The 15,033-nt window shown below is 46.5% G+C and overlaps 1 protein-coding gene across 1 annotated transcript in view; it reads right to left on the bottom strand.

The window, feature by feature from the left end:
• Window positions 1-15,033, bottom strand: part of LOC137620788 (deubiquitinase OTUD6B-like) — a 177,538-nt gene that overhangs the window by 129,371 nt on the left and 33,134 nt on the right. The window contains exon 3 of the mRNA XM_068351218.1: window positions 13,332-13,495. Coding sequence (XP_068207319.1) covers window positions 13,332-13,495 — 164 coding nt within the window. The remainder of the gene's footprint in view (window positions 1-13,331; window positions 13,496-15,033) is intronic.

The following is a 15,033-nucleotide window of genomic DNA, read 5'->3' as shown; positions in this document are numbered from 1 at the left end:
TGGTCGGTTGGGAAGAGATCCCAGATACTCCTAAGAAAGTAGTTTGAGGTAAGTACTCCGTGTTGGAACATATAACCTTTAAGCGCAGAAAATGACAAATTCGTAGATACAGTAATTTGTATTTTTCCTATCCATACAAACCTTAGCTATTTAAATAGGGTATTACTTTCAGCGTAGCTGAAATGACGAGCCATTAGATTTTAAACGAGGGTTAACTACCCCCTCGCTAGTTAGCGGGGGTAAGGGGAGGGGTAGCTAGCTACCCCTCCCCCCTCACACACTGGTGAACTGATTCACTTCGCTTAGAGATAGGACTTCACGGGGGAAAGGGCTGGCGGGTAAGTATGATTAAATACAGTAGCTAAGGTTTGTCTGGTTAGGAAAAATACAAATTATCTACAAATTTATCATTTGTTCCGTAACCGAAATACAAACCACGCTATTTAAATAGGGTGACTTAACCCTTAGGTAGGGTGGTAAGTCCCAGCCTTACTGGCTTTGGCTTTGCCCGGGGACTCAGAATCCGAGTGTGTAGTACTCGAGATAAGGAGTCCCTGCTCCTCGCGAATCCCTTGCTCTGCAAGGAACATGCGGCCTACGTAAGCTTGTGTGTGAAGGAATGAAGTGTGACTCGTCCTAGGAAGTTGATCTGGAATCCTTTAGATGAAATTCTAGGATAGGACGTTCCCAATACCATCTCGTCAGGGTATGGGGGACGCGACAGTATTATCTTAATACTAGGAACACAAGGAAGCATGGTTTACCTGCAGTGGTTTGAGGTCAGCCGTGCAGAGAACTCGGGAAGCTGCTTTCCCCAAGAGAGGGGAGGATGAAGAAAAGAGTAAGGGCCAGGCATACCTTTTCATTCACGCAGACTAAAACCGGGTAACAATGCCCTCAACCTTCTGCTACTTGTCCATTAAGGAGCCTGAGGTTTAGACCAGCTGTTGTGCAGCTGTTGTATCGAGCCTCCTGTGGGTCACGTCCTGCAGGTAGTGGGCTGTGAAGGTCGTTTGACGTTTCCAGACCCCAGCTTGTAGAAACTGCGTCACTGGGTAGTTTCTCTTGAATGCCAGGGACGTAGCGATGCCTCTGACATCGTGTGCTCTAGGGCGACGTGACGGAGGAGGGTCTGGATTCAGGGAATGGTGGATGACCCTGCGAATCCATCTCAAGGACGGGCTGCAGCTGTTCTCTTAAGATAGAGCCTCAGACTCCTTACTGGGCACAGTAGGAGATGGTCTGGGTCATCTGTTACAGAACGGAGACTCAAAATCCGGAAGGAGTCGAACCGTGGGTCCGGAATCTGTAAGTTTACTTGTGAACGAAGGTTCTGGAGTGGGAGGCGAGACCTTCCGGACTCACCAGTGGTAGCTTATACACCCCCCCCCTGGAACCCCCCCAAGCGGCGGCGCGAGCCCTAAACCACGCCCCCTTGGGCGGAGTTACCAGAAACGAGCGGGTTGACTCGGCAATGGAAGTCACATTTTTGAAGTTGTAATAGGACAAAAAATAACACAGAAGTGGTTGAGCTTACCTTGGTAGTGCAAGTTATGAAGGAATTACTGTGAAGGTGCAAATTGTTGGACATAAAGGTCTTTTTACTAGTAAATTCAATCTTCTTGTGCTCTCTTGGTTGATATGAATATTGAAAGATTCCAGTTAGTTTGTTTTCTGTGGAATAATAGTGATTGTATGTGTGTGTTCTTGTATATAGCCTACTCTGTTGAATTATGAAGTTGTTAGAATATTCCCTCCTAAGTACTGTACATGGTCTCCTCGGCTCACGGGGGAAGGGTTGGAGGGTGACCCAGACTTTGAGTCCGGAAGGTCTCACCTCCCACTCCAGAACCTTCGTTCACAAGTAAACTTACAGTTCTGGAGAGGGAGGTCTCAACCTTCCGGACTCACCAGTGGTAGCTAGGCAGATGCTTCAGGGGGCTTGAAGATGAAGTCCAGCGACCACAGCATCGAAAGCTCCCTGTAAGCCGAGGAGAGCATAGTAAGAGCTGAAGACAGAGTCGCTTCTCCAATTCATTCTGGACATGATTTCTTGTATCGATACTCCATTGTATAGCAGTCTTGATGAAGCTTGCCCCCTTATAGAGTGAAAATTCGTTGACTGTTTAGTTGCATTTGGGTCGGCTCTGAAAATGCACTCCCTAAAAAGTTGTCTCATTTTTTGTAGAGACATTATCTTGAAGTGTTCATCTAGCCATATGTGGTCTTTCCTGTCTATGTTTCTTTCCATACAGACTTTGTTGGTGTATTCCAAATAGAAGTTCAATTGTCTGACTGGACATATTTTTGGTCTGTTAGGAAGTTTCCTAAAGCTGATCTCTATTGGCGTGTAGTTGTTCTTTTGGTTTTTGGCCATGAAGGAAGGGTGGTTCCGTAAGACAATGTGTTCTGGGATGAAGGTGCTCCTGGAAATGCTGAGATTGTTAAATTGATTAGCTCTTAAAGGGCAAGCTAAGGCTACTAGGAACAAGGTTTTCTGTGTCAGTAGTAAGGTAGAGTTATCTTTCGTGGTGTTGAGAAATGAAATTACTTTGTCTAGATCCCAGCCAGGGAACTGGTGAGAATTTCTAGGTTTCCTTCTATTAACTCCCGATATCATTGCTTTGACATATTTGTCCTCTGCAAGACAGTAACCTGGGAAATAGCCTGACAAGATAGGACCTAAAGCTGCTCTGTAGCTCTTCAGGGTGTTGTAAGACAGACCCTTGTCTATAAGGTGATTGAAAAATAAAATAATTGCTAACAGGGGAAATTTGTTGTCTCTTCCATACTCCTTGTGAATGAAACTTTTAAAAATGTTGTATAGGTTTTCATACTTGTGCAAGGAGCTGTCCCTCAAGCTGACAGCAATTTTGGAGCAAACCTCAGGAGGAAAGACGTTAGGGAGCTGATCCTTTAAATTTTGAAGGCGATCAAAGTTGATTGGAGCTTTGCTGAGGGTGAGATACAATCCTTGAGAACTATCTGGTAGTCTTCGATCTTCACAATATATCGTTTGTGCTGCTTCGCGACTGACTTCACTAATGGAATCCATGGTTCCGTCCCCTGCGATATGGTGCAAAAAAGCATATTATTATTGCATTCTTTATTGATTTTAAAAGCTACTTTGTGTAGTAAGAATCCTGGTGGAAAGGCATAGAGGGGTGTTGATCCCTTCCAGCTAATCGTAAGTGCATTATTGCTGATGGCTTTTTGATTTGGAAGAGATGAACAGAACTTTTTGCACTTAGTATTGAAACCATTTGAGAACAGATCTATTTCTGGGGTGAAATTGAAGTCAGAGCAGATTAAGGAGAATAGACTGTCACTGAGGGAAGTTTCTGTGTGAATGGAACCCAGGTCCCTGGAAAGTGAGTCTGCGATGGTGTTACTTACTCCCCTGATCCATCTGGAATTTATCTGTATGTTGTGATCCTTCATGGTACTAAGTATTTTCCTGACTAGTTCATGGGCTAACTTGTTTCTGATACTACCCTGTTTCTTTATCCAACAATTAGTAACCTTTGAATCAACATGTATTAAGACTACCTTGTTGTATAACCTTGTGATGAAGTGTTCCAAAGAATAGAAGCAAGCTAATAACTCTCTTACATTGATGTGAAGGGAGGATTCTTCATTTGTCCAAGTTCCATTTATTGAGAGCATATTACCCGCTATTACTAATGCACCTCCCCAACCCTGGTTGGAAGCGTCAGTGAAAAGTTCTGCATCTATCTGTGGTTTTGGAATGTTAATCTCTCTGTACATTTGTCTCTGTTCCCATGGCTTTAGGTATTTTTTGAAGGTGTGGGGAATGATTTTGTACCCTGAATTAAAATAACTGTGGTACCTGTGGAGATATTTAAGATGGAATCTTCCCAAGCTTGTATAGGATGCACTAAAATTTAAAGCTCCGATTAACATTTGATAGGAATGCAGGTCGGATTTAACAGAGTTGGAGAAAGCTTTGGCCAATTCGACACACTTCTCTATGTTTTTCCCACTGGGATTCATAGTTTTCTTAATCATATTGTAATGCACTCCTAAAAATTCAATTCTTTGAGTCGGTTCAATTGTAGATTTTTTAAGTGAGATATTCCATCCTAAGTCTGACAAGATCTTAATGACTAGCTGAATGTGATTTTTACATTTTACATAATCTTTTGCTAATATGAGAATGTCATCAAGATAGTTGAATATTAAGATGTTATATGAGGTTCTAATATACTTGATCACTGTGTACATTATTTTTGAAAAAATATAAGGTGCTGTCTTTAGTCCAAAGGGTATCACAGTCCATTTGAACTTCCTTTTACCTAGTTTGAAGGTTAGAAATTTCTGGCTACTTGCATGTAATGGAATGTGCCAATAAGCATCTTTTAAATCTAGTTTGCAGGCCCAAGAGTTTAGATGTAGATAGGGAAATATAGTATTGGCCTTGAGCATGGTAAAAGAAGGTTTTTTAATCATGGTGTTGAGCACTTTCATGTCAAAGATTAGTCGTACTGTTCCATCTGGTTTGAATTTATAAAATATGTGGTCTATGCTCCTCCTTAGGGGACCAATAATAATTTTGGACAAAAAATCAATGTCATTTACTTTGGAGGGGTATACAATGTGTGCCAGTGCTGCATGCCCTTGAAAGGCAGAAATACTCATTTTAATATTTTCAATGTCATAAAAAAATTTTCTCTTATAACTGTCATCAAATACCTTACCTTCAGGCCAGAAATTCAACTTTGGAGTATTAATTAATTTAAAAAAGGCTGAGAACTCCTTATTTTGACTACTAACAAAGAATTTATCCCGGTTATCACTATGGCCTTCACTGAAAGTTAATGCTACTAGTGAATTATTCAATTGAATTTTCCCTTCTCTATGAAAAGATGGTTCAGCTTTGAAATTGGTGGAAATATATGAAGGAATGGGTTTATTGAATGTAAGAAGGTTGAAATCTTCGTAATCACTTTCGTCTCCATTATTATAAAAGGAAAAGAGGTCTAAATTTGCACTTTCAGGTAATTCAGGTGATCGTCTTGAGCGCTTAGTAGGAGGGGGAGCCTCATTCTTCTTAGCAGGTGAACCACTTCTGCCGAGATGAATGTTTAATATCAGTGATTTATTTACCATAGAATAATTGAAATTTTGTTCAACAGGTATAGTAAATATGGACAGCAGCGGACCTAGAAGGCTGAAGTCAGGCAATGGGGTTCACGACTCAAATAGCCCTCTTAGGTTAATTCAGTGCCATATTTAAGTGAATGATAAGTTTAAATCTGTTATTATTAATAAACTAGACCTGCCTCATATGTAACCCTTATCAGATAGCCCCCCAGGGCCTAGGCTAGTGTCGATAGGTTTAAAGCGAAAAATGTAAGCTCGAACTTACCTGTGGTCTAGCCTACTGCCTATTAAGCGCGTGCTTTTAATGTGTCAGGCAAGCAATTTGTTTTGTGTGCTTAATTATAATTTTGTAATATATAAAAATTGGAGTATTTAGTTTGTTTATACCTATTAATCGTGTAGTAATCATGCACATGCTTTGCTTAAGCTACTTACGCTATGTTCGGAAGTGCCTGCTCTAAGCATTCAAATCATAACAAGCTTACGTATGGGGGCCGCCATTTGCATTTGTGACGGCATTAGTCTAAATCAGCTGTTTTCCATATGACGTTTTCGTTGTAAACAGAATTTAAAACCTTACCTTTTCTGGATGATTTGCATAAGAGTTTGATTCTGTTGTAGTAACATATTTACGATATCAGAATTAGAAGGCATATCACTATCTGCAGTCGATTGTGTGCGTTTTTCGTTACTGATTACGTTCTCCTCTCCGCTGGAGTCTTCGCTAAGCCGATGCACCTCCGCGGAGGTAAGAATTTGCCTAGACATAATTAAGCCGTGGGCTGAGATATTACTCTGGTTGCTGAGTGCAGGATAATGAAAATCAGCAAATGTTGGGAGCAGCGGGAGGGAAAAAGAGGAGAACGTTCTGTGCCGAAGTCAACTTCAGAAATGTGACTTCCATTGCCGAGTCAACCCGCTCGTCTCTGGTAACTCCGCCCAAGGGGGCGTGGATTAGGGCTCGCGCCGCCGCTTGGGGGGGTTCCAGGGGGGGGTGTATAAGCTACCACTGGTGAGTCCGGAAGGTTGAGACCTCCCTCTCCAGAACCCAGGATTTTGAGTCTTAGTCACAAACTCAGGGACGAACCCGAACGTTACCTCCCCCATCCCCTTGAATGGGCGACGTCGTACGAGAGACCATGAAGTTCGCTGACTCGCTTGGCCGAGGCCAATGCGAGTAGGTACACCGTCTTCCAAGTCAGGTGACTATCTGAAGCCTGGCCTAATGGTTCGAACGGAGATCTCTTAAGAGACCTGAGGACTCGAACCATGTTCCATGGAGGAGGTCTCAATTCCGACTGAGGGCAGGTAAGCTCAAAGCTTCGAATAAGTAGAGAAAGTTCCAGCGAGGAGGAAATGTCCATTCCTTTCAGCCTAAAGGCTAGGCTTAAGGCTGAGCGATAGCCTTTCACTGCCGATACTGAAAGGCGCATTTCTTCTTGCAAATACACAAAAAACTCCGCTATTGCTGGAATAGTGGCATCGAGGGGACAGATACCCCTTCCACGACACCAACCACAGAAGACTCTCCACTTCGCCTGATAGACCCCTGCGGATGACTTTCGCAGGTACCGCGACATCCTTTCCGCAACTTGTTGCGAAAAGCCTCTCTCTGTGAGGAGATGCTGGATAGTCTCCAGGCGTGAAGCCGAAACGATGCTACGGCTTTGTGGAAGATGTTGCAGTGTGGTTGCTTGAGTAGCTTGTGTCGTGGAGGAAGTTCTCTCGGGAGTTCCGTCAGGAGCTGCAGAAGGTCCGGGAACCACTCTGCGTGATGCCATAGCGGAGCTATTAGAATCATTGACAGGTTGACCGATATTCTTGTCTTGTTGAACACCCTTCTCATCGGACAGAATGGTGGGAGGGCGTAAACGTCGATGTTGGAAGGCATCTTGCCAGAATGCCTTGGGGTCCGGGACTGGGGAACAGTACAGCAGAAGCTTGAAGTTCAAGGCTGTCGCGAACAGGTCCACTGTCGGGGAACCCACACAAAGTCAGGACTTTGTTCGCTACTAGGGGATCCAAATACCACTCGGTACTCACTATCTGTGATGCTCTGCTCAGACTGTCGGCGAACACATTCCTTTTGCCCAGAATGAAGCGAGTCGATAGTGGAATCGAGTGGACTTCGGTCCATCTCAGTACCTCTACTGCAAGATGGGATAGCTGTTGTGAAAAGGTACCTCCCTGCTTGTTGATGTAAGCCACTACCGTGGTGTTGTCGCTCATCACCACCACCAGGGTTTGTTGGAACTGTTGAAGTGCCCGATATACGGCCTTCATCTCTAGCAGATTTATGTGGAGGCACTTTTCTGATTCTGACCATAGGCCTGAGGTCCTGTGGTTCAGAACGTTCCCCCCCCCCCCCCCCCCCCCCATCTTTTGAAGCATCCGAGAACAGCATCAAATCCGGGGGGAGGACCAGAAGATCCACTCGCTTTCGGAGGTTTTCGTCGGTCACTCACCACTGAAGGTCCATCCGTTCCGCAGGACCCATAGGGACCAGAATGTCCGGGGAATCGTGGCCTTGATTCCACCGGGACTTGAGCCGCCATTGCACGAATCTCATCCCGAGGCGGCCATTTGGAACTAGACGGGCCAAGGAGGAAAGGTGACCTAGGAGACGTAACCACGATTGGGCTGGAAGCTCTTCTCGTCTGAGGAAAGGATCTGCGACCCTCCTCAGCCTTGCTATCCTGTCATCTGATGGAAAGGCTTTGTGGAGATTGGTGTCCAATATCATGCCTAGATATACCAGTCGTTGAGATGGAAGCAGAGAAGACTTCTCGAGATTTACCATGATCCCTAGACCTTGGCAAATTCCCAGAAGCTTGTCTCGGTGTCAAAGAAGGGTCGATTCAGAGTCTGCCAGGATCAGCCAGTCGTCCAGATAACGGAGGAGACGGATGCTGATCCTGTGTGCCCACGAAGAGATCAGGGTGAACACTCTGGTGAATACCTGGGGTGCTGTGGAGAGACCGAAACATAGCACCTCTAACTGGTAAATCTTGTTGTCTAGGCTGAATCTTAAGTACTTCCTTGAAGACGGATGGATAGGGATCTGGAAGTACTGTACGAGTCCTTCAGATCCAGTGTACACATGAAGTCTTGCGGTCTCATTGCAAGTCTAACCGTGTCTGCTGTCTCCATGCTGAACGGAGTTTGTATGAAAACTTATTCAGAGCTGAGAGGTCGATGACTGGTCTCCAGCCTCCAGACGCCTTCTTTACAAGAAAGAGTCGACTGAAGAAGCCTAGAGAGCCGTCGACGACCTCCTGGAGAGCATCCTTCTTCAGCATGGTCTCGACTTCTGCCTGTAGGGCTAGCCCCTTTGCCGATCCCATGGCATAGGAGCTCAACGACACTGGATTCGCTGTCAGGGGAGGAAGAGATATTATGAACGGGACACGATATTCCTGACTGCTCACAGAGATCGTCCAGGAATCGGCCCCGAGTTGCTGCCACCTGAATGCGCAACTTTTTAGGCATCCCCCCACTGGTGGACATGCAGGGGGATTGCCAATCCTAGCGTTTGCAGCCTCGGCCACTCCCTTTAGGATTCTTGCCTCCCCCGGGAGGACTTTTTGCCCTTCTTGTCTCTGACATGAAAGGGCTGCTGCTTGGACACCGTCGTCTTTGCTGCCACTGCCGGTTTCATCGTCTTGGACTGGCGAGGTTGTTGAGGTGCTGGAGGTTTGTAGGGCTTTGTTGTAAGAGGCCTTGGAGAAGAGAATCCTGGTTCGACTTTCTCCACCTCTCAGCTGCCTGTTCCACATCCTTGGGCTCAAACAAACTCTTTCCCAGGAGGGAAGAGTGTCTGAGCTTGCAGACATCCACAGCTGGGACCTTTGAGTGGAACCTCTCGGTCACCACATCACGTCGTTTCAGGATCGAGTTTGCCCACAAGTTCGAGACTTGGTGGGCCAGAAACTCAATGGTGCGCGTGCCCGAAAGGAAGAAGGTCTCCAAGGCCTTCCTGGTGCTCTCCTTGGATAGATCCTCAGATCGCAGCAGGATGCCCAGAGACCCCAGCCAGACATCCAGCCACGAAGTGGCCTGCATGGCACACTTTGCGACCTTCTCCTGACTCAGAATCTCCGTTGCCGAAAATGTCACTTGCCGGCTGGAGTCTCTCTCGACTCCCCTTGCAAGTTCTTTCACAGAGTGGTGGAGTGGAAGAGCTAAACAAGACTCCTCCATGATCTCAAAATACCTCCTCTGTTGGACACGAGGAGGTGGGAGGAGCTTGTTGCCACCAGTGGAACGGCTGGAGGAGGCGAGCTCGGAGAGCTGGCCCTCAACCTTATCCCTGGCACTCTTAACCCCTTGGGATCAAGGCAAAGCCGCACTGGCCTTAGTGGGTTTCTGAGTGCCAAAGACTCGGTCCAGGACCGTGTCCTTGCCCTCACGAGGGGCGATCTCCGGGTCCTTGAACCCGTTGAGATGCCTCATCAGAGTCAAGACTTGCCAGAAGGCATGTTCTGACTCTTGCTGCTCTCCTCCTGGTGAACTGGCAGCAAAATCTCCTGTCCCCAGATGCTCTACTTGGGGGGACACGTGGACATTCTAATGGGGGTCTCGCTGGCTCTGGTCGAATCCTGGAAGAAGACTTCGGGATAGTCTTTGAGTCCTTGGGTTCCCTTCTAGGAGGGATGCAGGACTCCAGCAACGAAGTCTGAGGGCTCTTCTCCGCCCCAACACGGGACGATTCTCCTACTTGCGGTGGGGTCTCTCCCATTGGTGTGGTGGGAGAAGGTCTCACCTCGGTAGATTCTCCTGAAGACGGAAAAGCTTCGTCCACAAGAGTAGGAGAGAATGTCCGTGGGGGAACGAGCCTTCCTTACGGACTTCTTAGGAGCCAGTTTGACCCTGGGAGAAGTCACCACGATTTCTACTCCTCTCTACCTCTTCAGTGGGGTCGGATCTGCCGTTGGTTTGAGACCCAAATCAGCGAAGGCAGGCTTAACAGCCTGGACGACAGCTCTGATAAGGGACCCAAACCATGGCTGCTTACTGACAAACACAGTGTCAGAGACTCCCGCTGGAGGGAAAGGGATCGGGCGATCCTTTGGAGTAGATACCATAGGGCCTGCCAGAAAAGAAGGGAAGAAGATTGTTGCCTAGACCTCTCTGAAGACCTCCCCTTCTCCTGCGAGTGCGCTGTTCTGCGCTTGCGGGAGGGGGGGGGGGGGGGTCGTGAAGAAGATGACCTGACTGTTCTGGCTCCAGAACTCGCTAGGACGCGCGGGCGCGTGGGCGCGCGGGTGAGGGTGTGCGTGAACGCGCAGGCGAGGGTGTGGGCGAGTGCTGGCGACCAGGAGAATGACAGCGCGTAGGTGAACGACGGAGCGCAGGCGAGCGATTGCGCACAGGAGAGCGATGGCACGCAGGGCGAGCAGGTGAGCGACTGCGCACAGGTGAGGTTGCGCGTGGGTACGCAGGTGATCTTCTGCAAGCAGGCTCGTGGGCACGTGGGCGTGCTGGAGAGTGATGGCGCGCAGGCGATGGGGCGCGCGGACACACCGGAGATCGCTGGCGTGCAAGTGCGCGATCTGGAGAAGGCAGATGGGGCGCAGGATCAGCAGGCTTAGAAGCACGTGAAGGAGATCGCTCGTGGGCGCGTGATATCCCGTCCACCTCTGGAAGTGCGCACTGTAGGAGCTGGAACCTGTGGGCGCGAAGGTGACTGAGCGCGATGGCACATAGGCGAGGGTTGACGAGAGGGCGAGTTCCGAGGTCGCGCAGGTGAACGCTGGCGAGAAGGAGATGGATGAGGTTTCCTTCCTACGCCCAGATCCGAAGATCCTGGGCACGCGGGAGAGCGATGGCGCGTAGTTATGCGCTGGCGCGCGTGGGAGTGTCGCTGGCGAGCTGGAGATCGTGGGCGCGCAGGAGATCATGGGCGCGTAGGGCGCGTACCACGATCAGGGCGCACAGATGTGCGCTGGCGAGGAGGAGATCGCTGGTGTACAGGAGATCGCTTGCGATTAGAAGCGCGCTGGCGAGTAGGAGATCGATGGCGAGTAGGAGATCGATGGCGAGCAGGAGAGCGCTGACATGTCGACTCTGCCATAGGAGATCGCTGGCGCGTTATTTCCGGCACAGGAGGACACTCAGCAACAGCAGGAACAGGAGAACGCTTGCGCGTAGCTGCGCGCAGGAGAACGTGGGCGCACAGCTAAAACCTGGCACTTAGGGGGTTTGCTCACATTGTGAGACAAGCCCTTTTGCCCCAAAGGGACCGGTGCCCATTGGATAACGGTGCGAGGGCACCCACTGTGCATCAACTGCCATGAACGGTGAAGGAGTGTCAGCAGGTCTGGCAGGCGTAGGAGATCGCGAACGATCTGCAGAGAGGTCCAGAGATGCGGCTGTAACGGTCGACTCACGACAAGGAGGATCCTTTGCGGGGGATGGCGAGGGCGAGGAGCCGAAGAGGCGCCTCCTAACTGCCTTGTGGGGAGAAGGAAGACCTCTACAGCGAAGAGGAGGTCGAGCCTTGCGACGGATATGTCCATTGGAAGCAGGAACACCATCGTCGGTCCTCCGAAGAGGAGTCTCTGTCAGTGAATTCCCCCGAGGGGGAGATTCACCTGCAGGAGAAACCGTTGTATTCAGCTCCTCCCTCGAAGGATGTTCGGAGGGGGGAACTGAGCCTTCAGCAACATCAGCACCTAAGGCAGGGGTTTGACCCGAGCCGTCGGAAGCCTCTGCCACAACAACGTCGACGATAGACAGAGGGTCAACCTCCGCTATCACCGACGACTGTTTGACAGCTGTGCCTTACTGGATCAAGTCAAACAGGGCTTCCCTGGAGGGAGAACCCTTAAGCCCCAAGGAAGCCCAAAGCTGCAATAAATCATCATTATAAACAGAAGCAGAAATAGATAAATCCTCCCCCGGAGGAGGAGGAGGAGCTGTCTCGCTATGGGAGGCAACTCCCTCTCCCGAACCCCGAGGTCGGTCAACAAAAGAACGGCCTACGCTACCACTCGACGGCCTCTCACAAGAGACCGATCGAGCGGGAGCTTCGGAGGAGGTCCGGGCAACGGGAGAAGTGTCCTTGGAATTTTCCTTCTTCAAGGAAACCCTTGAAGGAGAAAGATCCCGCTTAGACTTCTTCTTCCGTCGCCGGGAAAACCTCTCCCACTGGGAGGTAGACCACTCCCTGCACTCACTGCACACTTTATCCCTATCACACCGTTGACCTCTGCAGAACGGACACAAGGTGTGAGGGTCCGTCTCGACCACCGACATATAAGTCCCACAAGGGCGGTCGGGTAAACCAGGGCATTTCTGCATGATAAGGAGAGAGGCCAACTTCCAAACACACAAACTGAAAGAGAAAGCAAAAAATATTAAGGCTGTCAATGCGAGGGTGAGAGCAGACACATCTGACCATCACCCGAGCCAAAAGTGAAGAGAATCAGTTCACCGGTGTGTGAGGGGGGAGGGATGGCTAGCTACCCCTCCCCTAACCCCCGCTAACTAGCGAGGGGATAGTTAACCCTCGTTAAAAATCTAATGGCTAGTCATTTCACTAACGCCGAAAGTAATACCCTATTTAAATAGCGTGGTTTGTATTTCGGTTACGGAAAAAATATGTGTCCACTTTTCTGCGGCTGAAATCAAAATGGATAGTCAGTATAATGATATGGGGGTGGAGCTTCCACGCCATCCACCAGTATCTCCCTATACCTCGTCAAACAGTAAGCTTCTAACAACCATATTCCAGCTTTGCTGATATCATACTCCTACTAAAGGACAAGGGTTTGTATACATGTAAGAACACATTAATCTTAAATAGAATCTAGTCCAGTTGAAAGAGGTGTAACTTTTCTGCTTAAGTTGTTAATGAAAATAGAGAGAGCCAATAGTGTAGCTGCCCCTCCCCCCCAAAAAAAAATTAGGCATTACTCACATGGTCTCCTGTATCTATAATGTATCAATAGAGTATGAATTTGTTTGGTTTCTGAATAAACAAGTCTATGGAAAAATCTACAGGAAAATTTTATTAATAATTCACAGAAAATGGTCCTAAAGATTGGCAAGAAGTAATTAGATATAGAGACTTTCCCAAGACTGGTCATCAAGATGACATGAAAATATAATCTTCAATGGTAAAACCTATTCAAAATAACTTCCTTTTCAATATTTCTTTGCTTGCTGATACCTTAAATCACAAAAATTACATGAATCTAGCCTACCTGTTCTTTCTGATCTTCTAAAACCTCTTTATGGCCTACTATCAAAGCAAGTTCTTCTGCATGGCGACTCTCCTGTTCCTGTTCAAGACGTGTTATTTCTGCTGTTATTTCTTTTTTCTTTTTCTTGTCTTTGTTTACACTTTTCTTAAGTTGCTGGATCTTAGCTGCAAGTGAAACACGGGAAAAGTATTAGTCTTGTCTGAACAGTCAACGATGCATGCAATTATTTTTCCTGAAAAGTAATTAAAGTACTGAAATTATTATTTAGTAACTATTAGTTTTGCTAGATCATGCCTATTAGGGATAAATGAACTATAAACATCTTAATTGAAATATAAGCTTCCTCTTAGGAAGACATCTAGCTCCTTTTATCTGTTGGTAGGTCACGATGGTTTTAATTAGTGTTTGCGTTTGTTCTTAATCGTATATTGTAGGTATTTGTCTTCGCAATTTTTGACGTTCATATTTATTTTGTTCTTATTATCATCTTTAGTTTTGGGCGTTGTTACAATATTGGTCGGGCTGGTTATTTATAATTCGTCACTTTTCTCTTCTATCAGTGATATTATTTCATCCTTTGGATATATTTCAGTGCTTCAAGCTTTTGTTGTTTTCCTAAGCCAAGTTCCATGCATACATACGAACACCACAGTAATCATTTGACGTGTTTCATAAAGTAATATCCCTCCCTGACATGCTGCTTTGAGCAATAGTAATGGTGAAGTCTGGGAACCGTTGGTGAAAACGGTCAGTCAGCTCAAAGATACCAGTGCGCCAACTATGTACAAATTTAAGAAGTTGAACATTAAGTCTCGAATCTTTGTCTAAACTGAGGAGATTCCAGAGCAAATATTTATAGGTAAGAAAGTGGGATATTATCTCAAATAGTAAATAATTGAAATGCATTGCATTATTAACATAATTGCAATAATGGCAGAAGATTTACTTGAAACCAATTTTGATACTAAATGACAATCACACCAAAAGTAATACTTAAGGGAGTGTAGAGGAGGCAGTACTTTTAAATCTTTCTACAGTATATACAGTAGTATGGAATTTTTTTTAGTTCAATTCAAATTTACATAATGATATACAGTACTGTATTGTACTGTATTTTGTTACAAACAGTGAAGTATTTACAAATTACAGTACTATCAGACCTTCCCATTAGGTTATGTAATAGAGATACTGTATTAGTTTGAGAAAAAACTATAAATAATGGCTGGAGCCTTAATATTCCTTATAAAGTAGTACCTAAGTTTATGAGTAACTTTGAATATGAGAAAATCATTCTTGGAGCATTTAGATTTAAGATGGTTTACAAGCCTTGTACAATATCAGGCTCAGAGCTAAAACTTTTATGTCGCATGGGCAATTTTTGTGGACAAATACTAATGAGACAGTACAAAATCAGTCATGCAGGGTCCATATGCCAACAATGAAGTGTTCATACTCTGATCATGGGGTTTTCACTTATTTTACTGCCATTTTAAAGAAAAGGCAAAAGCAGTCGTCACTCGATTGGTTCCTTGTCAAAATTGGATGCTAGTGTAGAAAAATTACAAAATCGTCTGCTGTAAGTAAATTCATTACTATGCATCACCGCACAATCAAAAGAACCACACAACAGTCAGAGACAATGCATTAGCTAGTACCCAATCACCATCTCTAGTCATAAACTTTTGCCTGAGGTGTCAATGAG

Source organism: Palaemon carinicauda, chromosome 27 (genome assembly GCF_036898095.1).
Source record: "Palaemon carinicauda isolate YSFRI2023 chromosome 27, ASM3689809v2, whole genome shotgun sequence".
Taxonomy (NCBI): Eukaryota; Metazoa; Arthropoda; class Malacostraca; order Decapoda; family Palaemonidae; genus Palaemon; species Palaemon carinicauda.
This window is presented reverse-complemented; position numbering and strand designations above follow the sequence as displayed.